Genomic DNA, 21,084 nt, shown 5'->3' on the forward strand with positions numbered 1-21,084 from the left:
TGAATATGAATAAAAATGTTAGCATTATTATAATTATATATATATAATAATTATATATTTTAATAATGATAGGGGAGGCTGCATATATAAAAAGGACATATAAATGTGAGTTCCCTCTCTAAATGTGTCTTAGTAAAATGCTATTTCAATTTTTATTTAATTGAATTTAAATAATAAATGGTTTCTGATTATTATTATTGTGGTAAGCATAATACTTCTTAAAATGCATTATAATTTTTAATACAACAATTATTTCAAATTAGCAAAAATTCATAACCATGATAGACCTTTTGTTTGTATTAGTCTGTACATGCTACTTATATGTGCAGCAGTGTTTCAAGACTTTGAATGTGATTTGACAAATCCAGTTGCTTATATTCAAATTAGTTTAAGATAGGCTTAAAGTGTGTGTGTGTGTGTGTGTGTGTGTTTGGTAGGAGGACGTGGATCAGTCCTCTATGGAACCTGCTGCAGAGAGCCCCAGTCCTCCTCCTGTGGAGGTGGAGAGGAGGCCGTCAGCAGGAGCTGTGCTTGAGGAGAACGGAGAACAGGAAGTAGAGCCTCTGAGAAATGGAGCTGAACACGCCTCTGAAACCGAAAGCGGTGACAGCATGCACACGCCTGCAGTCAAAGAGCCGCTGATCAAAGCAGTGCCACGTAAGGCCGTCTCTCTACAACCTTCTCTAGTTTCACACCTGTGTATTTGCCAGGTTTTACCACTGAAAGTGTTTCTGTTCTTCTGCAGAGCCTGCAGAGAAGAATGGAAAGAAGCAGTACGACAGAGACTTCCTGCTAGGCTTCCAATTCATGCCTGCATGTGTGCAGAAACCAGAGGGGCTTCCTCCCATTTCTGATGTTGTTCTAGATAAGGTCAGACAGTATTACAAAGACAGTTCATTAAGTAGGTTAAAACAATAGCTTCTACTATGTGAACACATTAAATTGACATGTGTGTCATGGTTTTCAAAGCAATGTCTATTAAAGTTAATAATTAAAAAGTCCCATAGAAATGTCTCTTGTATCATAAATAATTTGCACTGCCCCATTAAATGGACTGCTATGGAAATGAAGGGATATTGTAACCTGATAATGGCATTCTGTTAAATCTGTGTAAAACTCATTAGTGCTCTTGTACAGAGCAGTATGTTGTTCTTTAAGAGAAGCCTAACGTGTTTCTGCCTCACTAAACAGATTAACCAAAATAAGCTGGCAATGCGGCCGGTAGACCCACGTGTGATTTCCAGAGGCCCGGACTTCACACCAGCATTTGCAGATTTTGGACGAAATCCAGGAGGCAGGGGAGCACCGGTTCGTCCCAACTTTTTATATTTTTATTTATACAAAAAAATATGGAGTTTTGATTAATTACTACAGTAAGCCAATTATTATGCGCTCAAGATCTTTAATTTAGTTACAATTTACATTCCCTGCACTACGCTCCTACGAAAATCTATTTTAGTAAATAATATGTAAAAACATTTTTTATAACTATGTGCATATGAATAATCAGACAATATCAGCTGCTCACCTTCGTGTTACTCTGAGCTCGTATTTTTCCTCGACACACAAAAGAAGATGTTTAGCATTTGTCACTGGTTTCTCACACCTTTGCTTATCTCTCACTGCCATAAATATATAATACAGTAAGTCATTTATTATGCTCTCTACCTTAAATGCAATTAAATTCTAATACTTCACATAAAAATAAAAGCATTTTTAATTTGTTACTTTAGATACGCTCTTAAACACCTATTATTCCTGCTTGTACTTCATGATTATTTCTGTTCCCTCAGCTGCTGAATGTTGGCCTGCGTCGCCCATCTGGACGCAAGATCATCACAAACGTGTCGGTGAATGATGAGGTGCAGCTGAAGACAACAGAGCATGCCTGGAAACCTGGCATGAAGCGGGACGGTGTCACTGATGATTCAGAGACTATGAAAACTCAGGTCTTCCTGCACTTTCACTCCATCCGGAACCAAATACACATTTCAGTTGGCCTTATTTTGCAGTACAAAGAAAGCATGCTGTGGTATCCAGATGTTCAGCTATGATTGAATAATTTATTACATCATTACTTTCTCTTTTATGGAAATGGAGCTTGGGATTGATTGTTGCCTTCAGTAATGGAAAGTAAAGTAAAGGACACTCAGTAATGTGTTCATTGATATTTTTACAGGAGCTTTTCCGAAAAGTCCGTAGTATTCTCAACAAATTGACGCCACAGATGTTCAACCAGCTGATGAAGCAGGTGACTGACCTCACCATCGACACGGAGGAGCGGCTCAAAGGAGTCATAGACCTGGTTTTTGAGAAAGCCATTGATGAACCCAGCTTCTCTGTGGCCTATGGCAATATGTGCAGCTGTCTGGCTATGGTGAGTCAGACTTTCCATTAAAGTTTAGACAGTTCCAAAACAGGGTTAGTTCGAAATGATCAATAATATACAAGTTTAGTAGATCACTGATTAATTATTTAAATGTTTATTTGTGATTTTGGGAGCAAATTGAAATTGGAAACTGAGTGTGTTTAGTTTGGTGAGTGCATGTCTAAAGTAGTCACATGCTGTGTTTGTAGCTAAAAGTGCCCATGACAGATAAGCCCAGCATCACTGTGAATTTCCGGAAGCTTCTTCTGAATCGCTGTCAGAAGGAGTTTGAAAAAGACAAAGTGGATGATGATGCCTTCGAGAAGAAACACAGGGAGCTGGAGGCAGCTACCTCAGTGAGTCCTTCAGCACCAAAAGTATCACTAAAACTTTTTAAATGGATCACAGGCCATTCAAATTGCCTTGATGTAATTGCCTAGAATAACATGTGATATGAGAAGGTTTCTAATAATTATTTGTGTGGATTTAAATGGCCTGCCAAACATATTCTGCAATTATATTCCATACATTTTCTTTTCTTTTTTTTATTTTTGATATTTTTTTTCTTATGATAAAGTTATTTATATATATATGTATATATTTGTTGTACTTGTGATTACAGATACAACAATGAATGGTACATGAGCCTTAGCTCAATTAAATATAGAATTAGTATTTAAATTTATTTGTGTACATTGATGCAAAGATGCAGATTTTCCTGCAGCGGACATAGCGATCATTTCTGACTTGTCCTCCTCTCTCTCATTCTCATTTTCAGGCTAGCGAGCGGGAAAGGCTGCAGGAGGAGCTGGAAGAGGCCAAAGATAAGGCCCGCAGACGCTCCATTGGCAACATCAAGTTCATCGGTGAGCTCTTCAAGCTGCGGATGCTGACGGAGGCCATCATGCATGACTGCGTGGTGAAGTTGCTGAAAAACCACGATGAGGAGTCACTGGAGTGCCTGTGCAGGCTGCTCACAACTATCGGCAAGGACCTGGACTTTGAGAAAGCTAAGGTCAGCGGTTTATCCTAATCTGGAGGATGTCCTATATAATGGGCATTAAGAATAACTGTACTTCTAATCTGTTAATTGCTGCAGCAGCCCATGTAAATGCATAGAGACTTATTTCAATGCAAACATGCAAAGTAATCTATGTGTTGGCCATTATTTGCACTGCAATGGTGGAGTTCTGCATAAACTAGTATCCTTTGGTCTCTCACATCCACAGAGCCTCGTTTATGTCATCTGCTGTTTGGAAACAAATCCTAAATGAGTCATTTTAATGTGCTCTGCTTCCAAAACTCACTTTGGATTCAGCTGAGAACTGTGAGGGTGGTGCCTAATGAACTTGAATGGGTAGTTCATCCAAAAATGTGAATTCTATCATTATTTACTCACCCTCGTCTCATTGGTTGAACTTTTTTTTTTTTTTACTTTAAAGGCGATTGTAAATTCATGTCAGTCCATTATATAGTATATGGGGGTCTATTGATGATCTTTTTTGAAGCTTGTGAATCTTTTTCACAGTCTTAATCTTATTCTTTTTTAGCCACGAATGGATCAGTACTTTAACCAGATGGAGAAGATAGTAAAGGAGAGAAAAACTTCATCGCGCATCCGGTTCATGCTGCAGGATGTTATTGACCTGCGATTGGTGAGTTCTGTTATTGGTTTGTTTTGGAACGGTGATCGAAGGAAGCTTTTCAGTAACCTGTGCACCAAACGTACAACATTTCATTTGAACTCATGAAATAAAGACAGATGTACAAGATTGTGTCATTAAGATTTTTGTAAGAGGGAATGAATTAACTACTTCTCAAAAAGCTTAAACTCATGCATATGTTTAATTTGTCAATCGGCCAAGTAGACACTCAAAATAGTTAATATTTATGATCCCTGTTGTTGAACTTTATATAGGGTGAGTACTTTAAATATTTGTTTTCTTCCCTCATTTCAGCACAATTGGGTGTCTCGGAGAGCTGACCTTGGCCCAAAGACCATTGAGCAGATCCATAAAGAGGCAAAGTTGGAGGAGCAGGAGGAACAGAGGAAGGTCCACCAGCAACTGCTGTCCAAAGACAACAAGAGGAGACCAGGTCAGAAAGAGACTTCTGCTGTAGGCTAATCCTCTTTACAGCTTACTCAGTCCTGTGGGCCTCCTTTCCTTTTTTCACTCTCTGATGAAGCAGCTGTACTCTGTTCCAACTGTTCTTTCTCTTAATGTTGCAGTGGTGCAGAGAGAGGAGACCTGGAGCACTGTGCCTATGACTAAGAACAGCAGAACAATAGACCCCGCTAAGATTCCCAAGATCTCAAAGGTAAAGTCCAGATGTCAAACTAAAAACACATATTCATTCTAGTCACGTCTTGAGACGGCTAGCATAACAGAGTTTTAGAGAAAGAGATTTTATATCTGCCTTTCTGCATTTTTTTTCATACTCCCCCATGATCTGTTTGGAAGTAAGGAAGCTGCGTCTTTATGTAAACAATTGATCTTATCAGCTGAATCACACTTGTGGAGGTCGTGCGAACTACACCTTGCTACATGTCATTGATTTTGCTTTGTAGTGTGCTGCTTTAAAACATGTTAACTTAAAGCATTTCACCCAAAAATATATATTTATAATGAAAAATAATATATATTTCTTTTTATTCATTCATTCATTTTATAAAAATTGACTATTCTACTATTTGGTCTTAACTGGAGGCACTGTTTAACTGTGCTTGATTTTACCATGCAGACTGTATGACTGTGATAAGCACAATTAAAACACTACAGCAAAACATCTATAATAAAACAAAAAAGGTCTGGATGAACTTTCTAGCCCTATTGGCAAATCTCGTTTTAAGCATAAATATAACATTATTCAATGAGTATTAATAGTGTTAAAGGTCTGTTTGAAATTTTTATTTTTATTGTTAAATTTGTTTTTTTTTTTTTTTTTTTTTTTTTTTTATTATGCATAAATATAACATTATTCAGTGAGTATTAATAGTGTTAAAATATTTTTTTTTTTTACTTTGCTTAGCTTGTTTATAAGTGTGTAGTAGCATCTTAGTATCTCATTGATTCTTAATTGTGATTCTGGGGATCTGCAGAGCTGCTCATTTTGTACCTTTTCTTACAGACCAAGTGCAGTTGATAAAGCTCTCTGCTGATGAGCTGCTGATTTGAATGATGTCTGTAAATCCCCAAGAAACACTCATCTATGTGAACGCATGAGTAAATATAACAAGTTCTTACTAAAACTGGTTGTGTATGTGTGTGTGTGTGTTTTCTTTTTTTTTTTTTCAGCCAATGATAGATGAGAAGATTCAGCTGGGACCAAGAGCTCAGGTGAACTGGATTAAGGGCAGCAGTGGAGGGGCTGGAGCCAAGGCCAGTGAGTCAGGTAAAGAAATACTGTTTTAGTCAGACGTGGGCTGCTGGCTCTGTCAATTCTGGCTGTTTTATAGTTTATGCAGGATTTTCTGGCTCTATACTTTGTTTACTTATGTAAAATTGATCTCCTTCTTTTTTTTTTTCCCTGTATCGCACCCTTTTTCTTTTAGATGTCTCTCGTCCCAGTGCCAGTTTAAATCGTTACTCACCCCTGCAACCCTCAGCACCCCCGGCCTCCTCTTTACCCTCTACATCCCCAGATTTTGATGCCAGGAGAGTTCTCAGCAGGTATTGTACACATGTAAAATATAGTCATAGAGATGGAGAAGACACCTTTTAATTAATACATTTAAGCCCCTTTCACACTGCGATTCCGGAAAATACATGGGTAATGTGTCCCGGCAATTGTTCCCGCGTCGCTAGATTATGCCCCTTTCACACTGCCAGTGATTTCCTGGAATATGTGCGTGTGTTCAAACACAACCCGTAAAGGTCCAGTAATGACACGTGACATAAGGATGTGACGCATAATGCACGAGTCGAAATCGCTTGGCACGTTAACTTTCACTTGAGCTGGCGAACGATATTAGCTTCAGTGTGGATGATGAGGAGCTAACTGATCTCTGCTTCATTTCAGTTTGCACATATTTTTTCATTGCGAAACGTTGATCTGCCTTCAAAACACCCGGTAAAAGTCGCACGATAACATGCATTATACTCACTACGACACCCTTTATGGCATTGGTTCTGGCTTTTGTTCAAACAGAGCTCGTTCTGGGACTGAACCCAGCAATATTACTAGGGTCCCCCAACCTGGGATCGATCCCGGAATCAATTGATCCGGCAATTGTCCGGGACCAGCATGCAGTGTGAAAGGTGTTTTAGTCTGTGTTAATCAAAATTTTATATATGTAAATATGTATCGGACATACTTCTGAATGCAAGAACACATCCCTCTCTTATTCTGTCCTGCCCTATTATTAATATTAGAAGCTTTAAAATTATTATACCTTACATTTTTAGAATAAAGTAATATTTAAATAATTATTCACATTTATTATAAATATTATTTTAAAGTTATATAATGCATTCAAATAAACATATAAAACATTATATAAACTAAACAATAATAATTAAACTTAACATTTTAGCAAATTTGTGAATGAAAATATTATTTCTTTTGTAATGAATTGATAGAAAACACTTACATTTGGAGATTCATGAATGTTTGTCAATTTCTCAGTCGAGGAAGCTCAGGACGAGAACGTAATGATAAGCCTTTGAGTACGGGTCCCGCTCGGACAGGGCCCATCTCATTGGGTAGCAGCAATAAGGAGGCTCCTGAGGAGTCGGTCCAGGAAGTGTCCCGCAGAGACTCAGACACACCCAAGCTGCCCGCCAGCACTGCAGACAAAAGCAGACTGGAGCGTAGTCAATCCAGGGAGTCTGGTGAGCTATTATAATTATAATGGTGCACAAGAAATGATGGTGAAATACATAAAGAGAATCCAACATTAGATTTTGTGTCTGTTTGTAGTTGTTGATGTTGAAGTACTGTCAGGACCCTCTCCAGATAAGCCTACATTAACAGAAGAGGACATGGAGAGGCGGTCCAAGTCCATTATTGATGAGTTTTTGCACATTAATGATTACAAGGTTTGTACCCATTTTTTAAAAAAATTTCATTGCCAATTATGATACTTTTTATACTGTTTCTGAACGGCAGTAGAAGGTTTTCTAAGCGTAGTATGCTTGAATTGCAGGAGGCAGTGCAGTGTGTAGAGGAACTAGAGCAACCTGCCATGCTCTATGTGTTTGTGCGGGTGGGTGTGGAGTCCACGCTGGAGAGGAGTCAGATCACGCGAGACCATATGGGTCGGCTGCTCTACCAGCTCCTGCAGGCTGGAATCCTCCTCAAACTTCAGTTCTTTAAAGGGTGAGATTGCAGTACTTGCAGAAATGCAGAAGAAAACTTCTTATATTCTTTGCATTGGTTATGTTATGTGTGCTTTTGAATTTTGTTCCAAAATGTAGTAAGCAGCCTCACTATCCATTACCTACTAAGATAGCATGAGGCGATAACTCTTTTTAATTTCAATGTATTACTTTTGCTATTATTATTATTATTATTATTATTATGTTAATTTTAAGATACCATTGGTATGTGATTTTTCAAAACAATGTAATCTTTCAAAATCAACTCCAGGCAACTTAAAAAAAAAAAAAGTTGCATTCCATTTTGGGATTTTAATATGTTTGTTTCTTCCCCCAGGTTCTCTGAAACTCTTGAATTAGCAGATGATATGGCCATTGATATTCCCCATATATGGCTGTACCTTGCGGAGCTGGTGACCCCTGTGCTTCGAGAGGGGGGAATCTCTATGAGAGAATTATTTAGGTGAGGTTTTACCCAGCAGGCATTTACTAAAGAGTTATTGAACTGTCCAGTACACAGGTTATATTTGGTTATTTTGTTTCTGCAGTGAATTTAGCAAACCATTACTCCCTGTGGGAAGAGCTGGGATATTATTTTCTGAAATATTGCACCTTCTATGCAAACAAATGGTAAGCTGAAAGATTCTAATCAAACATTTGGTTTGTATTGCCACATGTGAAACATTTGTTAGTTTGAGGATAGTGGGAATGAATGGATTGTGTGTTTGCAGAGCCATAGGAAAGTGGGATCATTATGGAGGGACTCTGGGTTGAGCTGGGCAGATTTTATACCTGAAACAGAGGATGTGCACAGCTTCATCACAGAACATGTGAGCCTTCATTTACCTCTATCTAATACATGCTAACCATCAAAACTCACCTATTAATCAGCTGTTCCATATTGAACGAGTGATAATAATTTACCTTCCTACAGAAATTAGACTTTACACTTTCTGACGGCTCAAACCTGACCGAGGCTGTCTCTAAGAGAACACTCTCGCCTGAGGAACTGAACAAGCAACTTGAAAAACTGCTACTGGAGGACATGGCTGGTGATGAACGAATCTTTGACTGGGTTGAGGTAGACTTACATCCAGCTCTGTTTGATTATAGGAAGTGAATGATCTTGTCATTGACGTGTGGTGATGTATTACAGGCCAATCTAGATGAATCAGAAATTAGTTCACCTCCTTTCATCAGAGCTTTAATGACTGCTGTGTGCAAGGCAGCAGTGAAAAGTAAGTGGCTTAGTATTTTTATTTATTTTTTAACAGTAACAACAAAAAGTTGTTTTGGGTAGTGGAGTATAATTTATTAAAGAAATGGCTGAGCCATATTTAATCCCAAAATGATGTAATTTAAGGACTATTAAAACAACACAAAAAGTGCAAAAATTACTAAAATTACTGCTATTTACGTTGTAATGAGACAGGTTGTGGGATTTTCAAATGGCTAATAATTACTTGATGTACAAATAATAATTGTGAGAAAAATAACTTATTTTTTTCTTTTTAATTTTTCTTCCCACATTAAGCATAATTGTACAAAAATCTAAATAATTTAATAAATTAAAAGTTTGAAACTAAATAAATTAATAAATGCAACAAGTACAAAATGTATTATTTTATGCACATTAAGTTATGTTTTAGTGCTGTCAAAATTAGAGCGTTAACACAGGGAATTAATTTTTTCAGTTTAACGCGTTAAAAATATTTAACGCAATTAATGCTGGGGCGGGGCTAGGGTTGGCCATCCCACTCACAACTGCACTCTTTCTTGACAAGAAGTGCATTTATTTTGTCATAGAACGTATTTACGACCACAACAAACCAGACATACTTGAGACGTGCGCTCCATCTTCACTACAACGGCAGGCACGAGTCAAATGAGTGCGGAAATGGTACTAAAAAAAAAAAAAAAACCTTCCTAAGATTCATGATTAAAGTCGTAATATATCGAGAATAAAGTCAAAATTTAGACTTTATTCTCTTAATATTTCGACTTTATTCTCGAAACATTGATTTTATTCTCTTAATATTTTGACTTTATTCTCGAAATATTACAACTTTAATCTCGTAATAATATTTTTTTTTTTTTTTTTTTACGTTGCACTAAAATGCCATCCTAATTATGTATATTAATATAATAAAAAATATATTTATACTATAAAATGAACACTATGGAAACTATTTTGTGAGACTATTCACCAAATAACAGTTGTTAGTAATTGGATAGTAGTGGACATACAGTTATGCAAATTTTAGCACTCTGTGTGGTACAGTTTCAAATTTGAAATACTCTAATCTTGTGTTTTCTGTCTGCAGCTGAGGGCTCCTCACACAAAGTGGACTTGTCCATAATAAAGAAAAGATTGCCTGTATTACACAAGTACCTTAACTCAGACACAGAGAGACAGTTGCAAGCACTTTACGCACTTCAAGCATTGATAGTAAAACTGGACCAGCCTGCTAGTGAGTAAAACCTTTCACATTCTCATTCAGACACACAACCCATGGAATATTTCTGTTATAAATGCTATTCTACAATGAATGCTTTTTTTTTTCTAATGTTGATATTTTGAGCGATCATCATGAGATTAAAATCATTTTATATTCTGAACATTTTTGCAGATTTGCTCCGGATGTTCTTTGACTGTTTGTATGATGAGGATGTGATATCTGAAGATGCTTTTTGTCAGTGGGAGGTCAGTAAAGACCCCGCTGAACAGCAAGGCAAAGGTGTGGCCCTGAAGTCAGTCACTGCCTTCTTCACGTGGCTGCGCGAGGCAGAGGAGGAGTCAGAGGACAATTGACGAGGAGACAAACGGACTAGTTCTGAAGAGACATTAGTCGCTGAAACAATAACTGCATCAAATTAAAATGTAACATAACAAGCAACACATTATGCATTAGGATGGATGGAGTGCAGCAAGATTTGGAATGGTACGGTTCACTGACATACAGCGACCCTATGACGACTTACAATTGGTGGAGCAGTAAAAAAAAATGTATTATTTATAGAAATGTTGCGGTTAAGTTTTTTTATTTTTATTTTTAAGAGGACTTTAATAATACAAACATGCAACAATGAAATGAAACAAGTTCAGACTCGTTAATTTATTATTATTTTTTAAGAACAGCATAAACAAAAGGGTATTTAACATTTGCGGACAGACACAATGAGCAGTGGATAGAGAAATAATGATAATTTTATTATTAATATAATGACAATAACAATGATTAAACAACTTCCATGATTTTCAAATTGTTTTTTTTTTTTTTTTTTATGCGTTTAGTACATCAGTACTAAGTGTTTAGTACATGTTTAAGGTTATTATCTCAATAACCTTACAAAATGCTCCTCTGCTTTAGCTTGCTCTTTGTGAAACATTTAATCTGGCAGAAACTTGCAGGAACTATGCATCCAGGGGACTGCAGGGATCACATGATGAGAGCTCAGAATGGACATCAACGAGCAGACGTGTACAAAACCACTAAGGAGATGTTGCTGAACCTAAAGTGCTTGTTATTCTTCATACTGATAGAGCAAATGTAAACCTTGTAAATAAATTAAAGACAAAAAAGATTCATAAAAGTACAAAACCGTGGTGATGGTGTGAATTTTCTACAGTGTTGTCAGTGAAGCCTTGCTGGTTTTGTGTGATAATACACTAATGTTCAAAAGTTCAAGAATTTTGTTTTAGTGTTTCTGAAAGAAGTCTCTTATTCTCACCAAGGCTGCATTTATTTGATCATACATACAGTAATATTGTGATATAATACAATTATTTCAATAACTTTTCTGTTAATACATTTTAAAATGTAATTTATTCCTGTGATTCCTAAATTTGCAGCATCATTACTCCAGTCATTCTCACGTAATCCTTCAGAAATCATTTTTATATGCTGATTTGCTGCACCAGACTTTTTTCATTTTCTTTTATTACTATTATAAATGTTGAAAATGGTTGTGCTGATTAATATTTTAGCGCCAACCAAAATACTTTTTTCAGGATTCTTTCATTAATAGACAGATCAAAAGATATTTTGAATATAAATGCACCCTTGCTGAATATAAGTACTTCTTTCAATACAAAAAAAAAGGTAAAAGGTAGAACATTTATTATTTTAGTTAATTATATAATTGAAAATAAAAAAGGAAAAAGAAACGGTAATGCTTTACAATAAGATTTAATTTGTTAACATTATTTAATGCACTAGGAATCATGAACTAAAACACTTTTACAGCATTGCTTAGTTCATTTATAAATGTACTGTTGTTCATTAATTCATATTTAATGTTTTATGATCAATGTTAATTCATACCACCTTAAATGTCAAAATGAAAGTGTTGTTCATTGTTCATGGTAATTAATGCATTGAATTAATGCACGTGACAACTATATGGCAGACGTTTGATTCCAGCTTATTTCAACTTGTAAAAGGCAAAGAATTTACTTTTTTTGTGTTTGAGTTCAAAATTCTTACTGCGATTAAAGAAACTTATTTCAATAAATAGGCCACTGTCCGATAGTTTGGACATTTTTGATCGATTTCCCACACCATCTTTTAAAGATGCATTCATTAGTTTTGTGCTAATTTAATATATTTTTTTACACATTGAGAAACTTTTTTTTACACATTGTGAAACTGTGACTTTCAGTCAAAGGAAAAAAAATGAGAGACTGATAACGGTCAGAAGACAGGAAGATGTCAGCTGAGACAGAGGGCGAATCGGAAAAGGGCAGAAGCCGAAAGAAGAAACGAGCCTGTATAAAAACAGGTGGCAACATCCTGACTGGTGATACTCAAGGGTCATCGTTTTGTTGGACAGGTAAGGGATTATTTTTGTGTAAACTTCCCTCTAAATCTAGTATCAGTGTAATTTACATAAAAATATGACAAGTTTCCGAGTTATGAGCTTAACAATTTGTTGAAATTATTAAAAAATAAATATATGATTTACAATACACTGCGCTACTTTTAAAATATTAAACAGATTTAAGAACGTGGACATTATACACTTAACGTTACCGCCACAGAGTAAAAATTGGCCTTCACACAGACTGAGGACCATACACAACAGATATTAATGTTCTGATCACAAACTAAAGCAGAAACGTATTGTGCACAAACTCATGCCTACAGTACATATCCTCCGACTAGAGAGAATCAGTCTGAATTCTCTTTGACCATCATACTCTATTTTCTATTATATCTGTCAACTCCAATAATCAACAGACTGGCTCTGACTTTCGGCAGCTAGCGTCACATCCTCTAGAGACTGTAAAACGGCGAACAGTCGGGGCAAGCCGTGATGTGATGTATTCCAACCTCCCCTGAATGGATGGAATCAGAGTCTGAAGCTAAATTAAAAAAATCGTTGTCTGTGAACATCATACAATACGCGATTTTCTTTGTAAACGCACAATTAACAGCGATGCTAACGCAGCTAGTTACAGGTTTACCCTGCGCCCCAGTGTGCATCCTATTTGTAACAAATAGCTAAATAGTATAATATCACATAGAATTTAGGACGGATAGTGTGCACATTGGGACGCAGGCCTAGTGAAGGAAGTTTGGGAAAACATCCAGTAATCAGTTTTAACCAGTTCACAGTCCAGAGTTACAAATAAAACAGTCTTTTATCCACTTGCTCTATGATGCGAGGATCTGTGAGGTATTGATTCATTGGGAAAACAATCATCTGATATCTACAGTGTTTTCTGAGTTTTATTTTCAAATATAAAACATAATCAGAGACTTGCTCTCAATAAATACAGAATTTTGATCAAATGATGAATGTAAAAATAGAGACACAAGCTGCACTAGCTTTCCAAACATGAGTGCCCACATTGATAACACAGTGATTTATGAAAAATGATCCCAGTTCATCAGATCATACCAAGATGGGTTCTGAACTTAAATGTAGAGTGATATTACTGGCAGTCCTTAAACATGAATGCTGGGAAATGGGTTTTGGAAATGCTGCTTTCACTTGAACATTTGTGTAATCTTTGGGCTATTTATAAAATATTAGGCACGTCTTGGAGTCAAAGTTTTAATTCCTGTTATCCCTGTGTCAGAATGCTTCATTTGAGTACAAAATCTGATGTAATTGTATTGAGGAACATCCTGTGAGTTGAAGAAACCTGAACAGTTTACTACCTACACTGCAAGGCTAAAGGTACAAACATTTTCCTTAGCTAACCAAACTGTGACAATGAGAACCAGAACTACAACAATGTCACTTCATGACAAACAAATCACAAAGTCCAGTTCAAAACAGTGAAGAAACTGTAAACCTGTTTCCATGCTACCATATGATGAACATCTGTTTGCACAAATGGTGAAGTACTTGTGCTTGTCTTCTTGACATGATGGATTGTCGCCTCCTCCCAGGCCTGGCACAGCTGAATACACGAGAAATTCCTAATCAAGTCACATCATCATGCTTTAGGAACAAAACCATTTGACTGGGATGAGAACTATACACATGTTTGTGGTTTTGAGGAGCAGCAATCCCCAGGACCCAAAGACAGAACGGGGTGAGGAAACCAGTGCAGAGCTGTCAGGATGTCCTTTCTGAGCTAGATAAGGCTGTGGGAAAGGCTACGAGTCCTTGAGCATACTGATGCGGGCAAAGATTTTCAGAGCTGGGCCCAGTTTGATGTTCATGGTGCTCATGAGATGGTCCTCTTTGAGGAGCATCAAGGCTTGGCCATCGATCTCCTGAGAGCGAAACTCTTCAGCGATCTCCTGGCAGCCTGGTGCAAAAGACAGACTGTTAGTGACTCGAGTCATTTGTGACACAAAAAAGCCTAGGAACATTAGTAGCTACCTGGTAGAGAGCAGATGAATTCATAGACGTCCTCGACGTTCCACTTGGTGGGGTCGCTGGCCAGGAAGTGCTGCGTCAGGAGAGGGAGCTCTCTTCTGTGATCGAATCGTTCCTCGTTCTGAAGCCTTTGGGCTCCGAAGCTGGAGTTGGACAGTGGCGAAATGGGCTCTTCGAAGCTGGACATGTCTGAGCACTGGCTGGACTCACCGTGACTTGGATGAGAGGGGTGTGGGGATAACAAAGACGCGGCCATGGTTGTTCGAGTACTTGGATTCTATGAGAGAACACGAAGGGAGACAAGTAAGCACATTTCTGCATAGACAAACCAAATGGGAGAGAGGAAGAAACAGCAATTACCCGTTTCCTGACATCCATGCTGCTGTTGTGATGATTGGCGTTGGAGGCTTTCTGTTTCTTTGGGTTCTCTGAGGTTGATTTTCTTGGGAAAAGTCCCATTCGTTTTGTGCATCCAACATTATATCTGGAAACCAAAGTCAAACCACCACTCAAGCAAATGTTGATACAAAATCTAAAATAATTTACAGGCCACATACCTCTTTGCACACACCGTAGAACAAAACCTCTTGGATCTCTTGAAGTTATATGCAAAGTCTACGGCCCCGCAGAATTCACATGACAGCATTGGCTCGGCATTCTGATTATTCAGCTCTATGAAAGAATTCACATGGCTGATTGGACAACAGTCTGAGCATCAAGCGTGCAGCTAAAGGCTTAAATACACTACACAATCTGAACTGATTTTTAACCACTAGGCTTCATATATTTGGTGACTTTCTAAATGGTTACACAGAAAAAGTAGGCATCAGACACTAAACACATACAAACTCACACCAAAACATTGGATGAAAACGTAAAACTATCAAACATGTTTGTTATCATCCAACTATATGGAATTATGAGTCTGTGGCCATCATCACTCTGTGGTTTTCTGTGAAATCTGTCAACTCTGTCAAGAATTATGTTAACTCTTAGGTTGATTTGATGGATAATGTATCTAGGTGTATTCATTCTGAAAGGTCTGAGACCTCTTATCTAGGTCTGAATAAGCCTGATGCTGCTTCTGCTTCTTTAAATTCTCAATCAACAAGGACGGACGTTCAACCTGGATAGATCCACAAGGTGTTGCATAAAAACATGATTCATTACACAAGGACATGCACTGCATGCTCGAATGTACCCATGTATGGGATATGTGCTTGCTCACTGTGTTTGAAACTTATAAGTGTGCAGATGTAAGTTATGAATGTGGTATATTGTCCACTAGAGGGAAGTGTGCCTCTTTTATAAAAAAAAAAAATCAATAAAAATAAAATTGGTTTATTTTGTTTTGAAACAATAGTTTACCCAAAGCCCATGTGACTTTATTTCTGTGGAAGACAGAATTTATATTTAAGAATACTGTCGTATGAGGACTAGGGCTGTCAAACTCCAAAATGACAGAAAAGGTAACACAAGAGTTTTGTTAAAGTTGACCATAAAGCACTACATTCCTATTATTATTGCAGTATTATTTGACAAAAGTTTTTTTGCAGCTTGACCACTTAAGTCCTCATTCACTGTAATTAAGTGCAGAAGGAACGATCAGCACATTATTCAAAACTTCTTGTATTCCACAGAAGAAAGTTGTCTTATGGGTTTAGTGACAAGCGGTGAGCAAATTACAAAATCAGCTCCGACCTTATTTCAAAATGTTACTAGCAAGCAGAGTGACTTAACTTGGACATTTTTAAAATACCTAAAAATGTGCAACGCATATTTTACATTTTAAATGTACAATTTACTATTGTAACAATTACTTTAATATTTAGGCTTTTGCTATTTTATTACAAACAGAGCAGCTGTAGTTACTGTTTCTAACACAAATCAGTTAACATCTGACATTTATCTATCCATAATAATAATAATAATAATAATAATAATAAACTCTGTCTTAAATAGTTATAACACAATAGTTTTAACTAAATACAAACTTTAATTATTATGCAAGATTCCGAAACAGCAACTTAAATTAAAGCACTCACTGGAAAAGGCTCAGCTCCCTCCTGAATCACGAATCCCTCGATGACATGCGTGAGGATCTGGGGCTTCACTACCGCCTGTGGCGGCGGTTTACTCTCGCCGTTTTGCGGAGCGCTGCCGGTCACCGTGGGCGCATTGTTGCCGCTGCCCGAGGTCATGGCTGGAGGTGAACCCAGACCTGCCTTCACATTCACTCTGCCTGCTCAACACAAGCACAACAGCATCCATCAGAAACACCATAATACTGACGGAATGTCCGATTCATTTCCGCGAATCGGTTCTTTTGAACAGCTTGTTTAAAAGATCCGGTTCAGTGACAATTTTACGATATTGCGTAATTACGTCATCACGTGCCCCGTGACATCTCGCTATTGCATTTTAACACCGTTCCAAAAGCCAAATGTGGGTATATACCGCTGTTTAGTTTACTACGTTCTTTTAAGTTTTAATACGTGTTTTTAGTTATTTCCTGTCTAATTTCAGTTTGTTGTTGCGATGATTTAGTCACGACCAAACTAAAGATGTGCACCTTAAAACAGTTCAGTTAATTTACATTACTTTGCTAATGCATAACTGTACGCTTTGTTAAAATTGTATTTAATAAAACTAACCCCATTTCGCGTGTTTATAAAAATGTCATATAATCGCGCAATAAACATTTACAGTATGCTTTACTTTATTCGTTATTGGTTATTAGAGAACCGCACCGAACGCTTTAATGAACCGGTTCTACGGATTCATCGAAAAGACCCGACTCTAAAGAACATTCACGCTATTCCATGATACTCTCATAAGTCACCTAGTGCTTTATGAAATATGTGAAATGCTGGAATTAATGCACACTGAAAAATGTTCATGATACATTTATAAACTCCTGTCGCATACAGTTGTTACACTATATATGCATGTGAATAAAACACATTCAAGCCACCTGCAACCACTTGCTTATTTCTAGCTGATCTTTAATGTCTGCAGTCTGCACACAGCAAACTGATTTATGAAGAGCCACTCGACTACTATTGCTCCTATCTAAAAAAGGTCCAGAACAAAACCAGAAGTTTTTTTTAGCACTACCCGTTTTGAAAAACTGCCCAATTTTACCCTTGTACTGTAGCAGCACTATTCCCATGCTTCCTCGAGACGGTTCAAAACACACACTCGCAGGCAAACAACATCGGCATCTTAAAGACCAGTCGCACCCCTGCGTCCCAGAACAAGTACAGAGGAACTTTGTAACTTCATCTCTCGCACATTTGGCAGGGTTTCACACTGCAGACAAACGCTCACGCGTCCTGGCGATTGTCAACAGCACACGCCTTTGTTCCGCTCACGCACTCTTTACTTACACTTTAAAGCGCCAGAAGAGGAAAACACTCAAGTGAATTTAGCATTCCAACGCCTCCGAGTACACTTCCATAATCCACTGGTGTTATATACAAAGCAGTACAACAAATGATCCAAACTTTTTTTGTGTGCGTGGATTTGTTTGTTCTAACCGATTCCTTCTCTAATCCTCTTTGTATGGGGGAACTGAATAGGAAACATCGCGCAGCTGCGATTGGTCCCACACGCTTGGAATTCTGTCCAATAGCAGGTCGTGTTTAGCACAGAGCCGTTCCGCGATTGGTTAGAACTTGTGAGCCGCTTCATGACAGAGGCGCACGTAGGCAGAGAAAGAGCATCTAGTACTCCATTGCTATCTTTGGAATAGCATACTACTCATACTATTTTTTCATACATGCAGTGGAAAAGCGCCATTGGCATCATGGAATGCCACACTGCAGTACCTTCGACTTTACTTTCTCATTTATAGTGTGATGAATGAACAGGAAGCAGTATCTAAATTTAAATAATCTGTTTCTTGAAACATTACTTTATTAGACTGTCAAAGTTGAAATTTTTCTATAAAATAATATTGAAAATGGAAAACAATGACATTTTTCTGAGTGATAACTCGCTAAAATATTAGGTAATTTGACAAAGTGTAGCATATTACTTAAAACATTTCTTATATTAGGCAATATATACAGTATAGTGATACTAGTATCCCAATAATATAGCCAGGTCTAGATCAAATTTTGCATGTATTTAATTGTTAGTTTATTCATCTAGGGCCCTAAACCTATGCCAGTTCTTTGTACTAGTGGAACAGAGCACATTAGTATTTGTTTTGAACAACTGATTCGTGCAAATGAATCCACATGAAAAAATTAGTTTGCCTTCATAATCTTAGGTCAAAATCTGAAAATGTAACCACTTCTTTCCAACCGTCAGTCTGCTGTGAGCTAGAGGTTGCACTAAAAGCAAGCCCCGTCCTCTATTCTTCTCTCATGCAATATTCAGTTTCACTGGGAAATACGTCACAATACTGAAGTCGGTCACAACTTCTGGTTCACACGGACTTCAGAGAGAATTACACTTTTATGAATGCAAAACTTGCTTATGATTGCAGACTGTTGTTTATAGTATAAACATGCATTAAAACTCTCCCTTGTGAATTAAACATTAGAAAATAAAATATTATAAAGTTCTCTGAATAACTAATTCATCTACACTATTGTTGATGTCCAATACATCAACTGAAAAACAATATTTTTTATCTTTTTTAAAAGCTTTTTCTTTTCTACCCTGCATTAGTTGCAAGATTATATCCTATTGAGAGCAGACACAAATATTTCGATAAGAGGGGTCTTGGGTTCCTCAGGGACAAAGGAAGACCCAGGGTAACCCAGAGTGCATGTATAGTGAGTCTATCGCTTGTAAGATATACAACACCACTCATGTGCCACACTCAGCAGCTGGGAGACACAATGGAGTCTAAGTATCGTAAGCTAAACCCAGGCTTGTCTCGCACTGCAATGTCAATGTCTGGAGCCATTACCTTTTATATATTGCAAGCAGTTTCTTTTCCAGCTAACATGGGGCTTCTTAGAATTAGAAACATAATTGCAAAAGATTTCTCAAAATCATAAACAAACATACTTCCAGTAATATTACTAGAACCTCAGTTCTATTAATAATATATGATATTAATACAACATATCTTTTGTAAGCTTGGTTGTTGTCTGCTTTAAAAGGAAGAGTTATCTCACTCAGTGATCAATTCTGTGAGACATGTATATTAGCACTGAAATACCCAGTTAAAGTATATGCTTTTTAATCTCACACATGAAAAACCACTAAATGTGTTTGATCTAAAACAAAAGACACGTTAAAACTTTTATGAATGCACCATGATCCATATCAAGCGAAATCATCTGAAGCCAGCATGATACAATTAAAAACCTGACATGATTTATGATTCAAGTGCTCTGATGCCTCAAGCCATTTCCGTTCATAAAAGAGCAGTTTATCATCATTCATAATTTAACGTCTGAGGTTAGGCCTCCGACACACCTGCCAGACAGCCAGAGTGTTTCCACCTTTATTCTCATGTCCAACCCAGAACAACGGAGCTCAGACCCTCACCCCTAATTATAGCAGAAGCTGTCACACTCTCGCAAGTGCAGCGACCAGACAATAGGCACTGGGGGTGTGACAGATCTACTCTTCCGCTTGAGGGGAGAGCTTGCGTTGTTGGCCTTTGTGTTTTTGAGACTGGCAAACCTACAGATGGTGGTGACGTAATAGTAAGCACTCTGTATCTGGCTAGGTCAAGATTGCTGCAGGAGTCTTTCCTCTTGCTTTTGCAGTCAGTAGCTGGATGTGACCAAAATAATTTGAATATTTCATGCCTTTTTTCAGAGATTTATCATTTTGCATTTTATAGAGAGATACATTGTTAATCTATAATTAATGGTGTTTAAGATGAAAGTATTTAATGTTGATGTGGCATTCTCAATTGAGTTTCACAGAAACAGAGTATGGTAAATCAGCTACACTGAACAAAACTGGTGTAGAAATCATTTTCACTCAGAAATTGTTGGTAAATTTCACAAATAATTACAAAGAAACATAATACTGAATGAATACATGACATTTTAAAGTAGAATGACTGAAATAGTATTTTCTTGTAAAACATACTCCACTAATCTGTTTTATTTACAACTTTAAAAAATCATTTTACAGTGTACAACATAGTGTATAGTGCATGATAAACAACTACATATTTTATATGTATGTATATTTAAATCTATATTAGTGTCATTTTTAATCAAGCTTTTAACATCAACTGCTGGCTGTTGTGTATTATAAATTTCCACTAATTCCAGAGATCCATAAATTCACCTATGTCTAGTTTTTAAATAATTGAAACAGACTCCCCAAAACCCTCATTATCTGCATCCTAGTATTTAAAAGAATTATTCAAAAGTTTGATTTTCATCTGCTGAAGCTGTTTTTATTGTGGTTTTAATGTCCTCAATATATTCATCCAAGTTACTGGTTTTGAGCCAATATTGGCTTATATATGTGTGTTCATCAAAACGCAGAAAATGCTCGCAGGGATTGCTTACATTAAACAAAATGCAAGAACCCTTTTTAACCAACAAACTAAATAAATGTAAGTCATTGAGATGA

At 37.1% G+C, this 21,084-nt stretch overlaps 2 protein-coding genes and 1 long non-coding RNA gene across 3 annotated transcripts in view; 2 read left to right on the forward strand and 1 right to left on the reverse strand.

Moving 5' to 3' along the window:
* LOC109055086 (eukaryotic translation initiation factor 4 gamma 3-like) overlaps positions 1-11,288 on the forward strand; it is a 44,130-nt gene extending 32,842 nt beyond the window's left edge. Inside the window, exons 14-35 of the mRNA XM_042751158.1 lie at positions 438-657; positions 746-870; positions 1,192-1,308; positions 1,794-1,949; positions 2,180-2,377; positions 2,578-2,724; positions 3,147-3,383; positions 3,919-4,023; positions 4,327-4,465; positions 4,599-4,687; positions 5,665-5,761; positions 5,922-6,039; positions 6,995-7,200; positions 7,289-7,407; positions 7,515-7,687; positions 8,024-8,149; positions 8,235-8,316; positions 8,418-8,516; positions 8,621-8,767; positions 8,843-8,924; positions 10,011-10,157; positions 10,317-11,288. Coding sequence (XP_042607092.1) covers positions 438-657; positions 746-870; positions 1,192-1,308; positions 1,794-1,949; positions 2,180-2,377; positions 2,578-2,724; positions 3,147-3,383; positions 3,919-4,023; positions 4,327-4,465; positions 4,599-4,687; positions 5,665-5,761; positions 5,922-6,039; positions 6,995-7,200; positions 7,289-7,407; positions 7,515-7,687; positions 8,024-8,149; positions 8,235-8,316; positions 8,418-8,516; positions 8,621-8,767; positions 8,843-8,924; positions 10,011-10,157; positions 10,317-10,498 — 3,111 coding nt within the window. The 3' untranslated portion in view covers positions 10,499-11,288. The remainder of the gene's footprint in view (positions 1-437; positions 658-745; positions 871-1,191; positions 1,309-1,793; positions 1,950-2,179; positions 2,378-2,577; positions 2,725-3,146; positions 3,384-3,918; positions 4,024-4,326; positions 4,466-4,598; positions 4,688-5,664; positions 5,762-5,921; positions 6,040-6,994; positions 7,201-7,288; positions 7,408-7,514; positions 7,688-8,023; positions 8,150-8,234; positions 8,317-8,417; positions 8,517-8,620; positions 8,768-8,842; positions 8,925-10,010; positions 10,158-10,316) is intronic.
* A 544-nt stretch (positions 11,289-11,832) lies between these two features.
* Positions 11,833-21,084, forward strand: part of LOC122141836 — a 47,277-nt gene continuing 38,025 nt past the window's right edge. Inside the window, exon 1 of the long non-coding RNA XR_006158129.1 lies at positions 11,833-12,519. This is a non-coding gene — a long non-coding RNA (uncharacterized LOC122141836). The remainder of the gene's footprint in view (positions 12,520-21,084) is intronic.
* The window catches only part of LOC109055098 (polyhomeotic-like protein 2), a 44,181-nt gene continuing 36,497 nt past the window's right edge, over positions 13,401-21,084 (reverse strand). Inside the window, 6 exon segments of the mRNA XM_042750086.1 lie at positions 13,401-14,452; positions 14,527-14,800; positions 14,884-15,007; positions 15,081-15,215; positions 15,573-15,649; positions 16,569-16,765. Of these exon segments, the coding sequence (XP_042606020.1) occupies positions 14,298-14,452; positions 14,527-14,800; positions 14,884-15,007; positions 15,081-15,215; positions 15,573-15,649; positions 16,569-16,765 (962 nt within the window). The 3' untranslated portion in view covers positions 13,401-14,297.

The sequence above is a fragment of the Cyprinus carpio genome, chromosome B23 (assembly GCF_018340385.1).
Source record: "Cyprinus carpio isolate SPL01 chromosome B23, ASM1834038v1, whole genome shotgun sequence".
NCBI classification, from domain to species: Eukaryota; Metazoa; Chordata; class Actinopteri; order Cypriniformes; family Cyprinidae; genus Cyprinus; species Cyprinus carpio.